Here is a 22,623-nt window from a genome sequence, read left to right on the forward strand (position 1 = left end):
TTTTTTTCTGAACAGCCTTATTACATAGATAGAATTTACAGTGCAGAAGGAGGCCATTCGGCCCATCGAGTCTGCACCGGCTCTTGGAAAGAGCACCCTACCCCCTACCCAAGGTCAACACCTCCACCCTATCCCCATAATTCAGTAACCCCACCCAACACTAAGAACAATTTTGGACACTAAGGGCAATTTATAATGGCCAATCCACCTAACCCGCACATCTTTGGACTGTGGGAGGAAACCGGAGCACCTGGAGGAAACCCACGCACACACGGGGAGGATGTGCAGATTCCGCACAGACAGTGACCCAAGCCGGAATCGAACCTGGGACCCTGGAGCTGTGAAGCGATTGTGCTATCCGCAATGCTACCGTGCTGCCCTATCAACCTGAGGTATTAGCCTTAGTGTTCTGTGAGCATGGTTGCATGTTCTCAACTAGTACTTCCCATCCACTGTTGCCCTTGGAGGGGCAAGCCTTGGTTGACTGTCACAAGTTTAATGTACAATAATGAAATGTTTATAAAAGCCACTCGCTTTGAACATAGGCACAGGAGTAGATCATGGCTGCTCATCTACCTCCCCATCAGTTTCCTGTGCTCTCCCAATATCCATCGATGTCATTAGTGTAAGAGAATAAGTGCCCAGAAATCTATCAGATTCTGTCTTGGACATGCTCAATTGAATGAGCTTCCACAGCCGTCTGGGGAAAGGAATTTCAAAGATTCAACACCCTCTGAGTGACACAATCCCTCCTCATCCCAGACTTAAGTGGCCTGCCCCTCATTCTGAGACCGTGTACCCTGGTTATTGACTCACCAACCAGGGGGAACATCCTATCTACATTACCGTGACATGCCCTGTAAACATTTTGTGCGTTTCAAAGCAATCACCTCGCATTCTTCGAAACTGAGGCAAAAACAGGCCCAGTTTCCTCATTCTCTTCCCGTAAAACAATCCTGCCACCCCAGGGATTAGTACTCCCTTAATGGTTTATCCTTCTTTAAATCAGGAAACCAAAACTGTGCTCCAGGTGTGGTCTCATCAAGGCTCTGCACAATTACAATTGGATTAAATTACAGAAATATTTTTTTTTATTCACTTGTGATTTAAGCCTTGTAGTCAAGGTTAGCGTTTATTGGCCATCCTGAATTTCCCTTGAGAAAGTGGAGGTGAGCCATCTCTTGACCTGCTGCAGTCCATTTTATATAGATACACCCATTGTGCTGTCAGGGAGGGAGGTCTTTGATTTTGACCCAGTGACAGTGAAGGAACTGTGATATGGTTCTAAGGCAGGATGATTTATTTGGCTTGGAGAGGAACATGCAGTTGGTGGTGGTGTTCCTATACGTGTGCTGCCCTTTCCTTCTCGACAATAGAGGTCTTGAATTTGGAACCTGCTATTGAAGGAGGTTTGGCAAGTTGTTGGATGTAGCACCTTTGGTAGCACTGCTTCACAGTTCCAGGGTCCCAGGTTCGATTCCCAGCTTGGATCACTGTCTCCGTGGAGTCTGCACGTTCCCCGTGTCTGTGTGGGTTTCCTCCGAGTGCTCCGGTTTCCTCCCACAAGTCCCAAATGACGTACTGTTAGGCGAATTGGATGTTCTGAATTCTCCCTCTGTACCCGAACAGGCGCTGGAATGTGGTGACTCGGGGGTTTTCACAGTAACTTTGTTGCAGTGTAAATAGCCTACTTGTGACAATGTAGATTATTATTGTTATGGTACATACTGCTGCCACTGTGTACTATTGGTTGAAGGAGTGAATGTTTGTGGTGGTGGATGGGGTGCTGAACATTGGACTGCTTTGACCTGGGTGATGTCAAGCTTCTCGACTGTTATTGGAGCTGCATTCAACCAGATAAGTGGACAGTATTCCTTTGTATTCATGAGTTGTGTCTTTTAGATGGACAGACTTTGTGGAATCAGGAGCTGAATTACTCACTGTAGGATTCACAGCCTCTGACATGCTCTCGTAGCCACAATGTTTATTAGTCTGGTTACTGATCGATGTTGGGGAATTCAGTGATGGCAATGCTGTTGAATGTCAAGGAAAGACGGTTAGATTCTCTCTTGGAGATAATGGAGATGGCCATTGTTTGGAACCTGTGTGCGTGAATGTTAATCATCAGTTAAGCGTGGTGATGAAGCAGTGCTAACCACTGCGCCACCGTGCTGCCCAATCTCCCTGCTCTTTTATAATCTATGCCGTGACTAATAAAGGCAAGTGGGATAGGTAGACGTCATGGCTGCTTTTGATTAAGCTTGATAAGGAACACAGTCAACATCCATACAGCAAGGATATGTTGTGGATGGAGTTTAAATGGAGAGCCAAGAAGGGAGCAACACAGGAAGAGAGTTCACAGGAGACTCTACCCATGTAACATGGACAGAGGCCTAGCTTGGTTGACCTCTCAAGGGCAATGATCCTCAAGGCTGAGATTTACATGTCAAGTGGTTGCAGATATCTACACCATTCCAGAGGAAGATTTGGTGGTCAGATGCACCACCCCATTGCCCTCCTTTTAATTCTTTGAACCATTGGTTTCTTCGAGAGTGCCGCGGAGATATTCTGTAAGCCACACAGAGTGTTGTTTCTTTGACCAGGTTGTCCCAATATCTCTGTTGTGTTGTGGTGTCAAATTGTGTTCAGTAATATCCCTATGCAAAGTCTTGGGATGTTTTATAAAGCCGAAGATGCCATAGTTATGCTTGTTGATGCCACAACTGTAAAAGATAATGTACTGATCTCTTTAAGAGATTGTAGGGAATGGTTTGGTGCAGTTGTTTGCACAGTCCACTTACCAAGAAATTATTCTGAATTTCAAAATTATATTAGTGTGTATGCCAAATGTAGCACTTAATTTTGTGCATTGATAGCTGCTGCAAAGGAGACACTTTAAAATTGCTGTTCCATTATTTTGAAATGACTTTAAACCACTGACAAGATCAAAGATTGGTTATGAGCAAATTTCCTGTAATGGACTACCCTTATCAAAAAGCAAAATATTGCTATTGGCATTGTGCGCCATAGTATTTTTAAGGCACAGATTTGAGAGAGGTAATTGAAAACCTAAATACAACTATGACTTCATATTTGATTGCTTTGGTTGCCAACTAATAGATGAAGCTTGTTGTATTGCATGATTACTACGTGACCGTAGCATATTGCGGTTAATGGTTGAATGTAGGCTAATCTCCATATTCTAATTTAATTTTCATTGGATTTATAATATTTTATATGGCTCATAAGCAACATAGGAACAGGATTAGGCCATTCAGCCCCTCGAGCGTGTTCCAGCATTCAATGAGATCATGCTGATCCGTGAGGGAAGCATGGTAGCACAGTGTCTAGCATCGTGGCTTCACAGCGCCAGGGTCCCAGGTTCAATACCCCCGGCTTGGATCACTGTCTGTACGGCGTCTGCACGTTCTCTAAAATTAACATTTGTGGGAGAGAGTTCCAAACCTCTACCATCCTTTCTGTGAAGAAGTGCTTTCTAATATCTCTCCTGAACGGCCCGGCTCTAATTTTTAGACTATGCTCCCTAGTTTATTAATCTCCAGCCAGTGGTAGTAGTTTATCTTTATCTACCCTGTCTTTCCTTGTTAATATCGTGAAGCCTTTGATCAAATCACCCCGTAACTTCTTAAATTCTAGCTAAAACAAGCCTATTTGTGTAATCTGTCCTCATATCTTGACCCCTGTAGTCCAGGTATCATTTCTGTCAACCTACGTTGCACTACCTCCGAGTCTATCTTCCTCAGGTGTTGTGCCCAGAACTGCTCAAGTGGGGTCGAACTAAGGTTTTGTGTAACTGCAGCGCAACTTCTGTGTCCATTGACGCTGTGGTTAGCTGTGCTTAAATTGGCTGTTTGAAACTTGCTGAGGTGATGTAATTAGGGTGATAAGGGGACCAGTATACTCCCAAAAAGAGGATACAAATGAACACGTGAACTACAGACAGAATCTACACAATGATTTTACTTGTTTGGTCCGGGGCAGGAAGTGTAAGCTGATTTCTGAAACAGGTATGAGCATTGTTAGTGTACTGAAAAATAGATTGGGAGTTCTGCATACAATTTTCTAGCATCTGGCACGCCAAGTCTGCCCTATGTCTGAGAAGCTTGGTGTTTATAGTTGTGGGGAGTGGAAATAGGAGGAAGGCTATTTAGGACATGTCTTCACCATCTTTTTAATGTTATTTTCTTCCATGGGAGTGCTTATGCATCCATTAGTCTTTAGCTCTGGAATGCTTCCATCAAAGACACCCGAGGTTTGTCATGAGAATTCAGTGGCAGGACAAAATCACAAACAATGAGTTCATCATGCTGGACCCAACGGCATGAAGACTTAGATGGACAGGCCACGTATCCTGCACATTTAACTGCAGAATCCTGAAGCAGGATTAAAAAAACACAGATTAAAGGGACATGTGGATCAGGTAGGGAGGTGGATTTGAGACGAGGAAGAGATCAGCCATGATCTCATTGAATGGCGGAGCAGGCTTGAAGGGCTGAATTGCCTACTTCACCTAGTTCTGATTGTCTCAGGGCAAATGACATACAACTCATCAGGATAAATGATACAAGGGCACCTTAAAATGGGGCCGTACAAACGTCTGCATTGCAGATCACCTCTCTTGAGAAAATGCAGCAGCCGGCCAGCCCATATGGAGGTACGGTAAACATTGACATTTGGTACAGCCTGCTTCAAAAACCATCTGTGTCAAATGTGCAAAATCTACCGTACCCAGAGGGAGGCCTGGGGTGATTATTCCAAACTAATCTTAGATCTTTGTTGTTTGTTGATTTATCTTCAGCATTTAATACCATGTAGCCATTCAGGCTTGCACAAAAACCTTGATGTTCATCCTACTCTCTTACTTTGGATCAGTCATTTCCTTCACAATAGGAAATGAGTGTTAGTCTCTGAGATTTACTCAGAGCCCATGTTAACGAATACTGGATCTCCTCTTGTGTTGTGTACTGCCACCTTTACTTTTCACCCTCTATACAAATGATAGTAGATCAGAGTAAGACGATATCAAGATCCTGAATTATGCTGATGACACAGTGCAGGAAGGCCTTACAAGTAGTAGTAAACTATAGGAACTCGGTGAAGAGGTTTGTAAAATGGTGCATTAACAATTGTCCTAAACAAAGCAAAAAATAAGATACAAACTTTAGGAAAAAAGGCCATTGTTCCTGTGAAAATTCATGATGTAGACATTGAAATAGTTAGTAACTGCAAGCTTCCAGGTGTCAGAATAGATAATATGTGATTTGGAGGAAACAGTATTGGTATGAAAGCTACATTTATCTCCTTGGGGAGTAGGAGGTAGAGAACTTCCATAGTGTGGCGGAATCTGAGTCATTAATGGAGTTTCTGCACAAGTACAGACTTGAGCACATGAGCTCTTATTTTTTAGGGTGTTCAGGCCCAGCATGTTTGCTCTTAAAGGGAGCACAGTGTATAAATCTATGTCTGGGAGTGGAACAGCATCAAAGAGAAGTGTTCCAGACAGGGACAGAGTGAGGTTGCAAAGGAAGAGGTCCCCAAAGAAGAATCCCAGGTACAGGACAGGACAAGGTCTCAGTTAAAGTTGTGATGTGCGATGCCGGCGTTGGACTGGGATGAGCACAGTAAGAAGTCTTACAACACCAGGTTAAAGTCCAACAGGTTTGTTTCAAATCACTAGCTTTCAGAGCACTGCTCCTTCCTCAGGTGAATGAAGAGGTAGGTTCCAGAAACATATATATAGACAAAAGTCAAAGATGCAAGATGATACTTTGAATGCGAGCACTTGCAGGTAATTAAGAACAAAGAACAAAGAAAAGTACAGCACAGGAACAGGCCCTTCGGCCCTCCAAGCCTGCGCCGACCATGCTGCCCGTCTAAACTACAATCTTCTACACTTCCGGGGTCCGTATCCCTCTATTCCCACCCTATTCATTTATTTGTCAAGATGCCCCTTAAACGTCACTATCGTCCCTGCTTCCACCATCTCCTCCGGCAGCGAGTTCCAGGCGCCTACTACCCTCTGTGTAAAAAACTTACCTCGTACATCTCCTCTAAACCTTGCCCCTCGCACCTTAAACCTATGCCTCTAGTAATTCACCCCTCTACCCTGGGAAAAAGTCTCTGACTCTCCACTCTGTCTATGCCCCTCATAAATTTGTAGACCTCTATCAGGTCGCCCCTCGACCTCCTTAAGTCTTTACAGATCCAGAGAGAGGGGTTACCCCAGGTTAAAGAGGTGTGAATTGTCTGAATCCATGACAGTTGGTAGGATTTCGAAAGCCCAGGCCAGATGGTGAGGGGTGAATGTAATGCGACATGAATCCAAGGTCCCGGTTGAGGCCATACTCGTGTGTGGAACTCCAAGGCTGCCTTCAGGACGCGCGACAATGCAGAATCGGTGAGCAGAAACTTATAGCCAAGTTCCGCACACATCTGATCTTGTATAGTAAAGTTTACTTTTGTTTGATTGGAACCTGTGGAATCTTGTGGTGTTATTCATTGAGCAAGTTTGTCTACTTTGAACAAAACATTATTGGTCCCTCATTGGAATTTACCAAAACCGTAGGGATCTGGCATAGTAACAGTGTATTTATGTGGTGGCCTCGGGACATACGTTATTACACTACCTAAGAAAATTAAAATCCTTTTGAATCGACCTGACAATCATGAAACTCTTATTTTCTGCTGTATTTGAGAGTGCAGATCTTTTTGGATGTCTTACCTGGTTCTTTTATTTTAGGAAAGCAGACTCTTTAAGGGTGCAGAGATTATTGAACCAGGCAGGAATGGTATTTGATGAACAGATCTTCCCTGACGAAATCTGGTGTTGGAACATTTTGATGAAAGTAAAAAGTGTCATGAACAATGAGAATCACCCCATTCTCTCAGAAATATTGTTGGATGCATTCAGGAAAAGGTTCCAATCCCTCAGATGCAGAACAAATTGGTCCTTGAACTCATTTGTGCCCTTCTCTATAAGAACTTCAAACAGATTTTGATGTGTAGCCAAAGATATACACTTAGGGTGGGCCTCCCTGACTGATTATTTTAATGCATTGGCAACATACTTGATAGATATTTTATTTATAGTTAGATCTCTGTGATTCTCTTTATTTTTTGTCATTGATTTATATGGAATTTTTTAACATATGAGCAATATAATTGAAGTGAACTTCATCTGTGCCATAAAGTAAAATTGAATTGAAAAGATGAGGGAGTTTAAAAAAAGGGATTGACGCAGATTAGGCTGCTCTAAAAGTGCCCTATGTTCTCTTGCCTAAGTTTCTGCAGACAGATGAAATTATCTTGCTTTGACAGACTGTGTTGGTTGAGGCTCCACTTTGCGAAGGAAATTGTGTTATGATGGCACATGAATGTTAGACATTTCTCCTGGTTGTTTCTTTGGAGTCAGACAAGCAATGTCACGTATTCAGTGATGTTGCATGACAGAAGGCCGATTAGAATATTCAGGTACTAGCCCTCCCTATGTTTCCATCCATTTCTGCAGGCCCAGGCGATGCTGCCCTCAGTGACCATGTGTAAAATGTTCTTGGAGGCTGGGTCAGTTGAAAAACATTTGCAGATTACATCTGCTGCAGAGATGCTTGAAATGCTGACCGATGGAGTGGGTACCATGGAACACCTTCCCTACTTTATCCAGCATTTTCTCAACTTAAGCAGCTGGCAAACAAGGGATTGGGTGCCAGGCTGCTCCACTGTCTCCGCTCATGCCATCAGTTTTGCCCCCTGCCTCTTAATATTGTCCATTATTTGACTGTCTTTGTATCCTTAGAAAAGAATGGTAATTGTTTGTATGACTATTAAAGCTCTCAAATTTGCCAGAATTTTGTTTGTTGTGACACTTATATTTAATTGTCCCCATCCCTTCAATTTTAGCTTGTATGGAAAGTGCAGCATGGAAACGTTTAGCCCGTCCAGTCGGTATCGCTGTTCCATTCCACAAGAGCAAATAATTCTAATCTTTACCTGTTCGTGTCAAACTTTATCCCCCTTTCACTCATCCATCGATCTAATTTTGAATTTTATTACACTTTCTGTTTTGAGCACTAAGTGAATACTTGAATTCTGCGACATCACAAATCTGCGTTTCATAATTACCAATCTTTTAATGAAAGAAAAGCCCCAATTTTTCACAGCTGCCGTTGTTTAAACCATCTCATGCCAGGCATTATCTTAGTGAACGGTGTTGGATTTCTTACATAGCCTCAATGTTCTTTAATAAAAGCAAAATATTGCAGTTGCTGGAATTCTGAAATAAAAACATAAAGTGCTGGAAATACTGAGTAGGTGCAGCAGCATCTGTGGCGATAGAAACAGTTAGCATTTCCAGTCAACTGTGACTATTCGATAGAACAAAGGAAGTAATTTTTGGCATGCAATGCTAACTCTTTTTCCATCTCCTACGATGCTGCTCGACTTGGTGAGTTTGTCCAGCCCTGTCTCTTACCTCAAAATGCTTCTTTAGCTCACTGGGCTAAATCGCTGGCTTTTAAACCAGACCAAGCAGGCCGGCAGCACGGTTTGATTCCCATACCAGCCTCCCCGGACAGGCGCCGGAATGTGGCGACTAGGGGCTTTTCACAGTAACTTCATTGAAGCCTACTCGTGACAATAAGCGATTTTCATTTTTCATTTTCTTTTTGTTTCGACCATGTAGTAGTCCCCTCTCATCATTTAACTGAGCCTGTACCTGATGATGAAAATAATTATGCAAATGAGCATACGTCAGTATTTTAGGTAGGAATTAAGCTTGTTCTGAATCTTAGAACTAACTTTTATCCGCAAGTAAAACTGGCTTCATTGGATACATAGCCTCCCTCAGTGCTGCTTGCTTGATAAAAACATTTATTTTGCTGTCACAATAGTTTCCCATTGTCATTAAGTCTCTTGGAAAAATTATTCATGAAAATTAATTGTTTATTTTTGTCATTTCTGCATCCAAATAATTGCTCCAATTAATACAGAGAAATTGCTGACTCTGCAATTCCCTCTTGTCTTACTCTCCTCCCTTACAGAGCTCCTTAAATTGGTCCTACCTTTTCAACCACATCTTTGGCGACGTGTCCTAATGTCTCCTTGTGTGTATCAGGGTTAAGCCTTGTTTGGTAATTCTCCTGTGAATGTTTTACAATGTTAAAAGCGCTATATAAATGCAGGTATGTTTTCTTGCCAGTTCATTCAAGCTGATTTAATTTTACAGAGGCTTCAAAAAAAGGTATTGGGGGAAATGCACAACCCATTTATGGCTGTCAAGTCACTGTTCAATCCGAACAAGAAAAGCAGTTATTAAAGCAGTATCGTAGAGAAGAAAAACGTTTAGCCAAGCGAGAGAAAAAAGATGAAGGGGAATTTTCAGAAGGACTTCAATACTTTGATCCAAAAGAATTACGATCACATAGGTAAGACAACCGATTCAAAATTGCATCTGGTTGACTATTGTAGTCCTGCTCAACTAATTTGATTATTATTAAAATTGTAAATGAAAATGAATGTTACTTGACATAAAATTTCAGTTGACAAATGGAAATTAAAAAACATATTTCTTTTTGTGTTCAACAATACCCGAAGATGTAAAAGAATCTGGTTACAGATTGGAGAATCTGATGGGAGGACGATGTGGGGCTGGATTCTCCGTCTCGGGATGCTCCGTTTTGCTGGCAGCCCTGGGGTTTCCCGAGGGCGTAGGGCTGCCCCACAATGGGAAACACCATTGACCAACCGGTGAAACGGAGCATCCCGCCGGCGTGCTAAACCATAAATCTGGCGTGGCAGTACAGAGAATCCAGCCCATGTGGTCTGTACAGTTTGGGTTCAATTCTGCTGTATTTTCCTCCCAAGTACTGCTAGATCTCAACATCCACACCAGGCAGGTCAGACTAAAACACTGCCCTCCCGACATAGGACTCTCCTTCCTACAGTAAGATTCCAGTATATTTTCTCAATGCTCTCGATCCTCTAGATCGTGTCCCCCAATGTTCCCTTGGCCAAAGGCCCCTTCTCCCAGTAATCCCAGGAACTGTTTGTTGTATCAGAATGTTTCTCTATGTTTATAGATTCATAGAATCCCTACAGTGCAGAAGGAGGTTGATGTGTTACCTGTGTTGGTCTAACATCGACTGCAACAGGATGCAGTAAAACAAAAAACAGGCTTCTGACACAGGAGATGATCCAACACTGTTTTATTGAACCTGCTGATTGCTGTACATAATCTGCTGTGGGTTGACACTCTATTAACCTAACTGATAACCTCCTACTGGCTTGATCAGACTAGCTCTCTATCACATGGTGATGATGTTCACTGGTTTGTGCACTGCGACTATCTCCCTAGCCGTGTCCTGTGAGAGAGGGAGAGCCTTAATGCCCTGTGGGCTTTGTAGTGGTGGTGTCCTGTCTGGTGATTGGTTGTTCTGTGTCGTGTGTGTTCATTGGTTATCCTGTGTGTCAATCACTGTCTGTCTGCATCTCATGGTATACATGAGTGGATATTATGACAGAGGTCATTTGGCCCACCCAGTCTAAACTGATTCTCTAAAAGAGCATCCTACCTCGGACCAGTCCCCCGCCCTATCCCCGTAACCTATAAACCCAACTAATCTTTGGATACTAAGGGACAATTTAAAATGAGTAATCGACCTAACCTGCACATCTTTTGACTGTATGAGGAAACTGGAGCATCCAGAGGAAAACCACACAGACACTCTGGGAGAATGTGCAAACTCTTTTAAAAAAAATATAAATTTAGAGTACCCAATTCATTTTTTCCAATTAAGGGGTAATTTAGCATGACCAATCCACCTAACCTGCACATCTTTGGGTTGTGGTGGCGAAATCCACGCAAACACGGAGAGAATGTGCAAACTCCACACAGACAGTGGCCCAGAGAATGTGCAAACTCTACACAATTTCGGAATTGAACCCCGGTCCCAGGAGGCAGCAGTAGTAACTTCTGTGCCACCAAGCCGCCATTGTTTGTAAGACCCCTTCAAAATGCTTGCAGGTCCCTTTACAGCACTGTGATATCCTAGGTTTACTTCCTGATGTTCCCAGATCCTGGCCTGCCCTCTTCTTCTCTTCTCCCCCCCCCCTCCCCGCCACACACACACACACACACACACACACACACACACCGTCCACCTTGCTGATAAATCAGACTTGAATTATAACAATTTTTACTGACTGTGAACAATGCCGCAGAATAAATGTCGAATTTATTATTAAAGTATAATGGTTCCTCTTCCCACTATCATTTTCATGCAATGTTTCACCTAAAAATTAAATTAAATCACAGAGGCTCCCTCTAGCAGTGACAAGTTGTGGATCAAAACTGGCCGTATGAATTATCTCACCCGCAAACAGCTTATTAGGCCAGTGCCATTACTATATCAAGTATGTCTGTTTCCTGGCCATTTACCTTGAGATTTTTCCAAGATTCAGTTTCCTGTTTGTTTTTTTGCATAGCATTCCCTCCCTCTCATCACAATTATTTCTAAGGCTCCTCTCCCCAGAGACTTGGGATTTAAAAAAAAACCTTCAAGAACTAGCAAGCAATATTTCCCATTATATTGATGTGTTGAATAGAATTATTTTTTGCCAATTGCCAGAAATTAATGCGTTGGAGAAGTCCTGTAAAACCACAATTTTTAACAATCTAAATTGGAAAGAAAATCTTAATTAGATATTAAATTCCTATCTGAACAATGATATTTCATTATGAAATCTCTGAGATGCTCAACTCAACATTTTTAAGTTGGTCTTTCATGAGTAGATTTTCTTTTTGTGTATCAAAAAACATTAACTAGTTTTCAGTTCATTGAAGCAAATTGATGCCAGTTACAGACAGCGCGGCAGCACCGTGGTTAGCACTGTTGCTTCATAGCGCAAGGGTCCCATGTTCGATTCCCGGCTTGGGTCACTGTCTGTGCGGAGTTTGCACGTTCTCCCCGTGTCTGCATGGGTTTCCTTTGGGTGCTCCAGTTGTTAGGTGAATTGGACATTCTGAATTCTCCCTCGGTGTACCCTAAAGGCGCCTGAATGTATGTGCCAACGAGGGGCTTTTCACAGTAACTTCTTTGCAGTGTTACTGTAAGTCTACTTGTGACACGAATAAAGATTATTATTATTATTAATTGAGTGAACAAAGAAAAGTACAGCACAGGAACAGGCCCTTCGGCTCTCCAAGCCTGTGCTGACCATGCTGCCCGTTTAAACTAAAATCTTCTACATTTCCGGGTCTGTATCCCTCTATTCCCATCCTATTGATGTATTTATCAAGTTGTCACTTAAACATCACTATCGCCCCTGCTTCCACCACCTCCTCCGGCAGCGTGTTCCAGGCACCCACTACCTTCTGTGTAAAAAAACTTGCCGAATACATCGCCTCTGAACCTTGCCCCTTGCACCTTAAACCTGTGCTCCCTAGTAATTGACACCTCTACCCTGGGAATAAAACTCTGACTATCCATTCTGTCTATGCCCCTCATAATTTTGTAGACCTCTTATCAGGTCGCCCCTCAACCTCTGTCATTCCAGTGAGAACAAATCGAGTTTATTCAACCTCTCCTCATAGCTAATGCCCTCAATACCAGGCAACATCCTGGTAAATCTCTTCTGCTCCCTCTCCAAAGCCTCCAGATCCTTCTGGTAGTGTGGCGACCAGAATTGAACACTATGCTCCAAGTGTGGCCTAACTAAGGTTCTATACAGCTGCAACATTACTTGCCAATTTTTATACTCAATGTCCCATCCAATGAAGGCAAGCATCTCCACCTTTCACTGACCTGTGGACCTGTACACCTAGATCTCTCTGACTTTCAATACTCTTGAGGGTTCTACCGTTCACTGTATATTCCCTACCTGTATTAGATCTTCCAAAATGCATTACCTCACATTTGTCTGGATTAAACTCCATCTGAGTGTAGAATTTGATTGGGAGCTCTTTCTACCTTCAGTCGCAACTTTGGAAACTGGTAAAATGAGATAAATTTCACTGGGCAGTTTCTTCAGTGTTTTTGCTAGTCTTTTGTGGAATTTATGGTTGAAGTTGGCACGGCGTCAGAGGTACCATCCTATGCATTGTACTGACTGCCATTTTTTAGAATGTTGTTTATCCCACTGTATTGATTTCATTTCTGTTGTTGCAATCGGGAAGCATTTGCAGAAATGAAATACAAATGCCATGCTATTTTCAGTAATGCTGACAATTTATAAGCCTGCTTTTTCTTGTTTTGCCTTTAAATGAGAAAGTAATTGATTTTGCAATGGGCACTGAGGAGTGCATGTCTAATTATCAGCTAAAGAGAAAAATATGAATCATGACCAGTTAATCTAGACTCAGTGCTTTGTCATTTATGGGCAGAAATATTTCTGAGCACTGGCATGCTCAAGTTCACTCCACAATACGTAAAGGACAAAGAGCAATTGCTTTTATAAAATGCTGTACATTATTGCCAGGAGAATTTTTTGACTTTGCAGGTACAGACATCATGGTCTGTCATTGCAAATCTTGGAAGAGGAAAAGAAGAAAGATTAAAGGAAGACTTATTTTTAATAAGTCTGTGAAGTGATACTGAAACTTTATTTGTCGTCTCCATTTACAGTTATGATTTTTAAATGGATGGCAATAGCACAGTAGCACATGGGCAGCACTGTTGCTTCACAGCTCCAGGGTCCCAGTTTCGATTCCCGACTTGGGTCATTGTCTGTGCGGAGTCTGCATGTTCTCCCTGTGTCTGCGTGGGTTTTCTCCGAGTGCTCCAGTTTCCTCCTACAAAAAAGTCCCGAAAGATGTGCTTGTTAGGTCAATTGGACATTCTGAATTCTCCCTCAGTGAACCCGAACAGGTGTCAGAGAATGGCAACTGGTGCATTTTCACAGTAACTTCATTGTAGTGTTAATGTAAGCCTACTTGTGACACTAATAAAGATTATTATTATTATTAAAACAGCAAACTACAGGCCAGTTAGTCTGACATCCGTCATCGGGAAACTGTTGGAATCTATGATTAAGGAAGTCTTAACAATGCACTTAGAAAGCCTAGTATGATTAGAATGTCAATATGGATTTGTGAAAGGGAAATCTTGTTTGACAAAGTTATTAGAGTTTTTTGAGGATATAAGTATTAGGATAGACTAAGTGGAGCAAGGATATGTATTATACTTGGATTCCCAAAACGCATTCAATACGGTGTCACACAAAAGGTCAATGCACAAGGTAAGAGCTCATGGAGTTGGGGTGACTGATATATTACCATGGACGGATGGTTAATTTACAGGAAGCCAAGAGTGGGGATAGATGAAGCATTTTCAAGTTGGCAGGGTGTGTCTTATGCACCATTGCAAAGATCATTGCTGGGGTCTTAATTTATATCAATGACTCATGAAGAGACCGAGAGTAATCAGGTTTATTCATGACATAAAAGTAAGTGGGAATGTGAACTGTAGGAAGGATATAAAGAGGCTACAGAGAGACAAAGGCTAAATAAGTGAGCAATAAGGTGGCAGATGAAACATCATTTGGAGAAGTGTGTGGTCCTAAGAATAGGAAGGCAGAATATTTTTTCAAAGGCATGGAACTTTTAAATGTTGATGTTCAGAGAGTCTTGAGTATACTCGTACAAAGAACACAACAAATTAATGCGCAGGTACAACATGCAATTAGGAAAGCAAATGGTATGGTGGACTTTATTGCAAGGCGACTGGAGTTGTGTGATAAAAAAGTCTTTCTCCCCTTGGAATACTGTGTGCAATTTTAGTCTCCATATTTAAGGAGGGATATAGTTGCATTAGAGGCAATGCAGCAAAAGGTCACTAGCTTGGTCCCCGAGATGAGAGGGTTGTCCTGCGATAGGCTGAATAAATAGGATCTACGTTAGAAAAGTGAGAGGTGATTCCATTGAAACATTCAAGATTATGAAGGAACTTGACAGGGTAGATACTGAGATGAGGAGAAATTTCTTCACTCAAAATGTTGTGAATCTTTGGACTTCTCTATTCCAGAGGGTTGTGGATGTGTCATTACTGAATATATTTGAGGCTGGGATCGCAGACTTTTTGTTTCTCATGGAATCGAGGTATATGGGCGTGAGTAGGAAAGTGGAAGTGAGGCCAAAGGTCAACCATGATCGTATAGAATGGCAGAGGAGGCTTGATGGCCTCAATGTCGTCTGCTCCTATTTCTTCTATTCTTAAAAGGGATATAGTGTAGTGCATACTATTTCTACTTGATATCCAGAGCAGAGTACAAATCCGAATGGATTATTTTATAACATGTCAGGTGTCCCATTCATTAAAATGCCAATTGTAAAATGAGCTACACATTACTTTTAGGAAGTATTTCCTCATGGGGAATAAATTAGGTATTGGAAGAAAGTCTGGTTATAGCATTATTGTTCTGTTTTTTTTTCATTATTTATGCTAGTGATGGCCAAAGTCCAGACTACACAGTTTCAAATGGCCCATATGTGGGTGTGATTTTAAATTATATTTTCTTCTATGTAATTTATAGGGAGCATGCACTTCAGAGTGCACGAATAGCACCAATTCTTACGAGGCAGCATGATTATGAACGAATCCATTACCCAAATGTTTATGATTCAAAAGGTGAAGCAATGCAATCGGCAGCTTTTATTGCTGGTGCAAAGGTATGCTTTTTTGTGTTTTTTTCTGTTCTAGATGCATTTAGTAAATTAAATAAAAATATAAAATGATCAAAATACTTAGCTGGTGAGGGGACATCTGCGGAAGGAGAAACAGAGTTAATGGCCAGGATTTACATGGAACCAAGGAGACTGCGAAGGGGTGAAAATGGTGGCTGCGACCTGATTCCAGGATTCCTGACCCTATTCCTGGAGGTGCCTATGTGCACCAGGCCTTTTAAAGATGCAGGATGAAGATAGGCATATGCTACTCCTCCACTATTTTCATTGAGTTGGGCCAGCTTTTCACAGAGCCATGGCTTATTTCTTTATTCATTCTTGGGGTCTGGGCGTCGTTGGCTATGCCAGCATTTATTGCCTAACCCAAATAGCCCTTGAGAAGGTGGTGGTGAGCTGCTGCCTTGAGCTGCTGCAGTCCCTATGGTGTAGGTACACCCTGAGTGCTGTTAGGGAGGGAATTCCAGAATTTTGATCCAATAATGAAGGAACGTCGATATATTTCCAAGTCAGGATGCTGAGTGTCTGGGATAGGCGCATTGAGGTGGTGTTTCAACATGTTTTCTGGTTGTTTCCTTCCAGATGGTTGTGATCATGGGTTTGGGAGGTCTTAGTAGAGGTTTTGAGAAGCATAAGGGGAGCCTTTTGAGAGGCAAATTCAAAAGATCCCTTTCATCTACCCTATGCACCTAATGTCCCTCTTCTCACTCCAATGGCCCCTCACATCTCCACATCAAGTCATGGCACTTGCATACCCATTCACCCACTGTACACTATATAAAACCAATGAACCTAATACTGACAATAGCATGTTTAAAAAAAATGTTTTGTTCAAAATATATTAATTGATAGCTTTCCACGTTGTGCAATTGACAGAAGAGATTAAAAAAACAGAGCACCAATCAGCATTTTCCCTGGGGCACAGTTGTTTTAATAGTTCAATGGGTGACTGGGGCCTCGGCCAAGAATGCATAATGGAGCTTGACTGAGAGCCAAGACGTCCATTAAACTGCTGAAACATCTGAACCGCAGAGGAAATATTGCTTGAATGACAGCGCTGGCTCTCTGATCTCCTTTGTCAGTTGCACTATGTTCATTTACACAAGAGGTTTCAAGTGCTTTCATTTTCTGCTATTGGTACTTTAAAGGGTTTGGATGAAGAACGCTTTAATGACTGGTAGCAAAACAATTTTTTTTTTAAAGAGAGTGACACATTATCAATGGCTTTTTTTTGTTACAGCAGGTTTTACACTTCCTTTTGTCACCATAGGGTTCATTGGTTCTGTACAGTTTTTAGTGAGTGAATGGGAATGGAAATGCCGTAGCTTGGCATGTGCTGTGTGTGGCCCCTTGGGGTGGGGGCGAGTATGGGCAGTGTAGGGCGGCATGAGGGGCGGTGCGGGATGGTGGGGTTAATAGCTTTGCATGGAGGGCATGAAGTGACTCGAATGAGGTATAGGGAGTGTGTGTCAGATGGTGAGTACTACAGGGCTCTACTTTTCTCATTATAACTGGGATGAAGTCTACATCACTGAGGCGGATATTTTAAACAGACCGCCCAGCACCCAGCTACCCTTGGGACAACTTTTAAACTCTTTCTTGGGTTGCCTTGCCTGACTGCAGCCTGCAATGAATACCCCGTCTTTGCCTATGCTTTCCCCTGAGGCAGACAGCCTGAGCTGGGAATTTTTCAGACTCCCATTACCTGCCTCGAGGATGGAAATCCAGGCCAATGTTTCAGATTAATGGCCTTTCATCCAAACTGGGAAGTTAAAAATGTATTAGGTTTTAAGCAAGTGAAAGGGGGAGGGTTAAAAAAAACCATAAAGGTCATGCATTGGTGGGCATGAATATTAAGTTGACAGCTTTATGCTAAGGCATTGCGAGAATGGCTGATATGGAAAGTGGGAGTGATTTCATCTACAACTTGAAGTATTCACAGTGTGGACTTGCCATATTGATGAGGCATCTGTTCTTTGCATTAGATTTTTTGTGTGTGATCTTCCATGCACAATGTAAGTGCAGTCTTGTTAATTTTGAATCAGTAAGAAGCCAAAGCAGATAAAGTAGATCTGATGAATGAGTGATCCGTTTTTGCTGAATCTGTGTACTCTTAGCATCTGTTCCATTTATGAATCCTTAACCTGTTCATATGCTAAACTATATCATTTAATATTGTACAGATGTTGCTTCCAGAAGACGTTGAGCGAGAGAATAACAAAGTCTATGAACAAGTAGCCATCCCTGCAACACAGCCTATGCCAACTGGCATTCAGGAGAAACCTATTGATATCAAAAACTTGGATGAGGTAAAAGAGTAAATTGATACTTCCAATATTATTGGTCATGTAGTTTACTGTTGAATTATTGAAAGTGATTTTGGTGTGTTGTCAGTCAGTCACAATGTAGTTATATGATTTTCAGATTGCAGTAAGCATTTCTTGGTGGTTTTTGCAACCACTGTAGCACATTTTCTTTTCTACATTTTTCCTACGTGTTAATTTTGCTGTATGTTCTTACGGCTTTCAGACTGGTAGTAGTTCTCTTCTCAATACTTTTAGTCTGTTGTAATAGTGACAAAATAACTTTAGCTCCTTCCATGGCTGTAACCATTTTCATTCCAGTCGATAAGCTGATTGTTTCTATATAAGGCTGTGGAGGCCAAATTACTGAGTGTCTTTAAGATTGAGATAGATAGGTTCTTGATTAATAAGAGGATCAGGTGTTATGGGGAAAAGACAGGAGAATGGGGATGAAAAAAGTATCAGCAATGATTGAATGGCGGAGCAGACTCGATGGGCCGCGTGACCTAATTCTGCTCCTATGTCTTGTGATCTTCTCTGGAGAAAGAGGAATGAACTAACCCATTTCGATCCCAGTTGATGTTATAACTAGATGGGAGATTCTCACTAAGCAACCACTGCTGGTTTATTTTTCACCTCGCAGTCCTCTCGAAGCACAATAAAATCACAGTTTGGAAGTTAATCAACCCCTACAGGTACAAACACTTTTGCCCAGCATGAATCTATCTGTAGTTTTTTCCAGACATAGTAACATTAAATTAAACACAATTAAAACTATACCTTATTTCTAATATGCATCAATACAAATATGAATCCCTTAAAACTACTAACACACAATAATCAGACAAGCTGTCGCGGTGAAACAGGATCAACTTACGCCTCTTGCTTTCAGCAGAACTGCTCTTCCTCTATTCCCAAACACACATTGCTGATTTGCTAGATCTTGGATTCCTAAGATAGTTTTGATTGCAAAGGGACGGTTGGGAATGAAAAAGTGCACATCAGTCTCTCAGACGAGCCAGGAGCACTGTCTCTTGCTTTTAACAAAATCCACTGGTGAATCAGTTGTCATATTTTTCTTTAATCATGAGGTTACTGTGAAGTGGGCTGGAGTTTGGACACTACTACTATAAATAATGGAAAAGATACATGAAAAAAGTAATCATATTAGATTACAAAAATCCAATACTTAATGCTGTTTTGATTTGAATATTTTTAAAGTGGTGTTGGATTGATGGTTTATTTTGTAATTCATACTTTGGCGGCCTGAATGCTCCTGAAATGATGCCAACAGCATCAACATAGATATATAAGCTAGACTGACATCTGTGTATTCATACAAGCTTGTGTACACAATGTTACACTAAAACTGCTGTCACTTTGCATCATTAATGCCAGTACTGAGCTACAAAGGTTGATAAGCTTCAAAGACTGCAAAATATGCTGTTGGCTGAGTTTCCCCCTTTCTAGTTTAGAAGTGATTTTAACAGAACACTGGGGAGCCATGTAGTTTCGACCGAACTAATAGCCCAATTAATGCGATAAGCAAACCATGCTTCTTTAGCTGTTGCCATTTTAATAGTCACTGTTTAACACCTCTTAAGTGGTTATCTTCAACAGATAGGGCCGAAGGGCCCGTACTGCGCTGTAGTGTTCTATGTTCTATGTTGGTGTAAGTAAAAGTATTGAACTTTACTTCATTCAGAACTTTAAAAAAATAAACAGAAGACTACAGACAATTTAAAACTGTCTGCACTATATGTGCCATTTGACATTTTGCTATCACCTTTAAATTCTTGTATATTTCTTCAGGAAAAAAAAGAATCAATTTTCAGGCAAATTTCTACCCTTCGTTATTTCTCTCTCTGAACTATATTTTACTCCCAGTGTGGGCCATTCCAGACATTTAGTTACCTTGCTACTTCTGTTCCATACTTTTCAAAGCCTCCTTCAGATCTACCGCTTCGATGGTGCTAATAGCTCACACTGGTAATTTTGCAAAATACTTACGAAAGGTTATGAGCTGAGATGCTAATTCTGCTTCTCTCTTATTGATTTTGTGGAACGTGCTAAATCACAGAGGTCGATAGCACAGAAAAGGGCCATTCGTCCCATCGTGTCTGCGTCGGTAAAAAAAACTACCACTGTCTGTATTTTTGTTTTGCTGATTGTGCTGCTGGTCAGACTGTCGTGCTTTCAGAAATCTGTTTTAAGGTTACTTATAATGGGATTTATTCTTTGGTTTGCATATGTTCTATCTTTTAGTGGAGATGGATTATTTGCATCGACTGATTTCATTACAGTTTACTGACTTCCCATACCAGCCTCCCCGGACAGGCGCCGGAATGTGGCAACTAGGGACTTTTCACAGTAACTTTATTGATGCCTACTCGTGACAATAAGCGGATTTTCATTCATTTTCATTTCACTTATAAAGGGGATGAAAACCTTTGTGTTCTCAACAGTTTTCTTCTGATGTCCTATTTGTGCTCAAACTATTGCTTTGTTTACAATTTCCTTTAAAATCAATGGATAGAGCTTTGTAAGTAACTTGGCTTATTTTTACAATAGTTGATCTTCTCGTTAATGAGTTTGATTGTCCACCTAAAAAACTCTGTGTCATGGGCCACTGGTCATGGGTTCTGTGGGTCCTTGTGTGGCTGATGAGCCCAAACCTGGTGCCGCAGCTTAGACCACCTGCACTTGGCAGGTGTTTCCTTGGACTTGAGATCACTGGTAATCCTTTCTTAGGCTCCTTTCTGTACTTCCTCTTGCCGTTGTGAAAGACTGTGTCCCTTCATTCAGGAGTTTTCTCCAAGTAGGTCCCTTCTGAACAAAGGTCTTCCAGGCGTTGACGTCTATGTTGCATTTCTTTAGGCAAGCCTCAGGGTATCTTTGAAGCACTTTCTTTGTCCTTCTATTACTCAAGAGCCTCCCTTGAGCTGGGCAAATAAGATTTGCTTTGGCAGTCGGGACTCTAGCAGGCCCAGCGGAGTCAGTTTCAGATGATCATTGCCTCGATGCGAGTGGTCTTGGCTCTTTCAAAGGTACTGATGTTCGTATGCCTGTCCTCCCAACTGATGCAGCGAATCCATCTCCATGTCTCTGTATGTCTCCAGACCTTTTTAATGGCGTCTATGTATTCCAAGTTTCTGAGCGGCTTAATAATAATATTATAATCTTTATTAGAGACACAAGGAGGCTTACATTAACATTGCAATGAAGTTACTGTGAAAATCCCCAAGTCACCACACTCTGGCGCCTGTTCGGGTACACTGAGGGAGAATTCAGAATGACCAATTCACCTAACAGCGCGTCTTTCGGGACTTGTGGGAACAAACTGGTGTGCCCGGAGAGACTCCGCATAGGCAGTGAGGGAATCAAACCAGGTGTCGTGAAGCAACAGTGCTAACCACTGTGCTACTGTGCCGCCCTTAGAAGAGTTGGGAGGACTACACTTGGTATCAGCACAACCTACTTGTGACACTAATAAAGATTATTATTATTATGTTTATTATGTCACGGTCATCAAAGACTTTCCTCCTTAGACATCCGAAGGCAGTACTTACTGAATGGATGTTGGGCCGCTGTGTGAGATAAGAGGTGGCTCGCCAGGTAGGGAAAGTGTTGCACATTTGGGAGGGTTTCTGCATTCATCAATATCAACGCAGAAATGTTGATGGAGGGAGAGACCGGATTTTGCCCTGGGGTGGGTTGGTGAAGGACTTGTCCTGAGTTTGAGGCTGAGAGCGATTCTTTGGTATGCTTCTGTCAAAGTTTCAAACATGACTTGGAGATTATCTTCTGAGAGAGTGGAGATGGTGATGTAATTCGCATACTGAAGCTCTACAAGTGATGTCAGTGTTGTTTTCTTCTTGGATTTCTACTAGTTGAGGTTGAAATGTTTTGAGTCCATCCTGTCGATGTTGTCCACTCCACTGGGAAGCTTGTTCTTGTCAAGGTAAAGACCAGTGGCGATGATGGAGAAAAGGGTAGGGCAACGACACATCCCTGTTTGTCTCCAGTCTTGACCTCAAAGGTTTCAGTCTTATGTCCATCAGTGAAAACATAAGAACGAGCCTGCTCTGGCATTCAACAAGATTATGGCTGATCTTTTTGTGGACTCTGCGCACTTACCCACCTGCTCACTATAACCTTTTATTCCTTTACTGTTCAGAAATCTTGGGCGTGATTCTCCGCTGCCCAAGCCGGGTGGGAGAATCGCGGGAGGGCCGCTCTGGCACCCCCCACGATTCTCCCACCCCCCTCCCAAAATGGCGTGTCGCGTTTTGCGACATGGCGCTTGGAGAATCGCGGGTCGCCGTTTCTCACGGCGACCCACGATTCTCCGGCCCGGATGTGCTGAGCGGCCTGCCGTTCCCGACCTGTTCACGCCGGCGGCAACTACACCTGGTCGCTGCCGGCGTGAACATATCGCAAAATGTGAGTTTAGGGCCTGTGGGGGGCGGAGAGGGGATCGAGCAACACGGCCGTGCTCGGGAGGGGACTGGCTCGCGATCGGTGCCCACCGATCGTCGGGCCGCCGACTCCAAGAGACACACTCTTTCCCCTTCGCCGCCCCGCAAGATCAAGCCGCCACGTCTCGCGGGGCAGCGGACGGGGAGACAG

At 42.3% G+C, this 22,623-nt stretch overlaps 1 protein-coding gene across 4 annotated transcripts in view; it reads left to right on the plus strand.

The window, feature by feature from the left end:
* Positions 1–22,623, plus strand: part of ascc3 (activating signal cointegrator 1 complex subunit 3) — a 661,661-nt gene that overhangs the window by 48,880 nt on the left and 590,158 nt on the right. For all 4 annotated transcript variants that reach the window (XM_038799272.1, XM_038799275.1, XM_038799274.1 and 1 more), the window contains exons 6-8: positions 9,242–9,440; positions 15,544–15,679; positions 17,875–18,000. In XM_038799272.1, the coding sequence (XP_038655200.1) occupies positions 9,242–9,440; positions 15,544–15,679; positions 17,875–18,000 (461 nt within the window). The remainder of the gene's footprint in view (positions 1–9,241; positions 9,441–15,543; positions 15,680–17,874; positions 18,001–22,623) is intronic.

The sequence above is a fragment of the Scyliorhinus canicula genome, chromosome 6 (assembly GCF_902713615.1).
Source record: "Scyliorhinus canicula chromosome 6, sScyCan1.1, whole genome shotgun sequence".
In the NCBI taxonomy this organism is placed as follows: domain Eukaryota; kingdom Metazoa; phylum Chordata; class Chondrichthyes; order Carcharhiniformes; family Scyliorhinidae; genus Scyliorhinus; species Scyliorhinus canicula.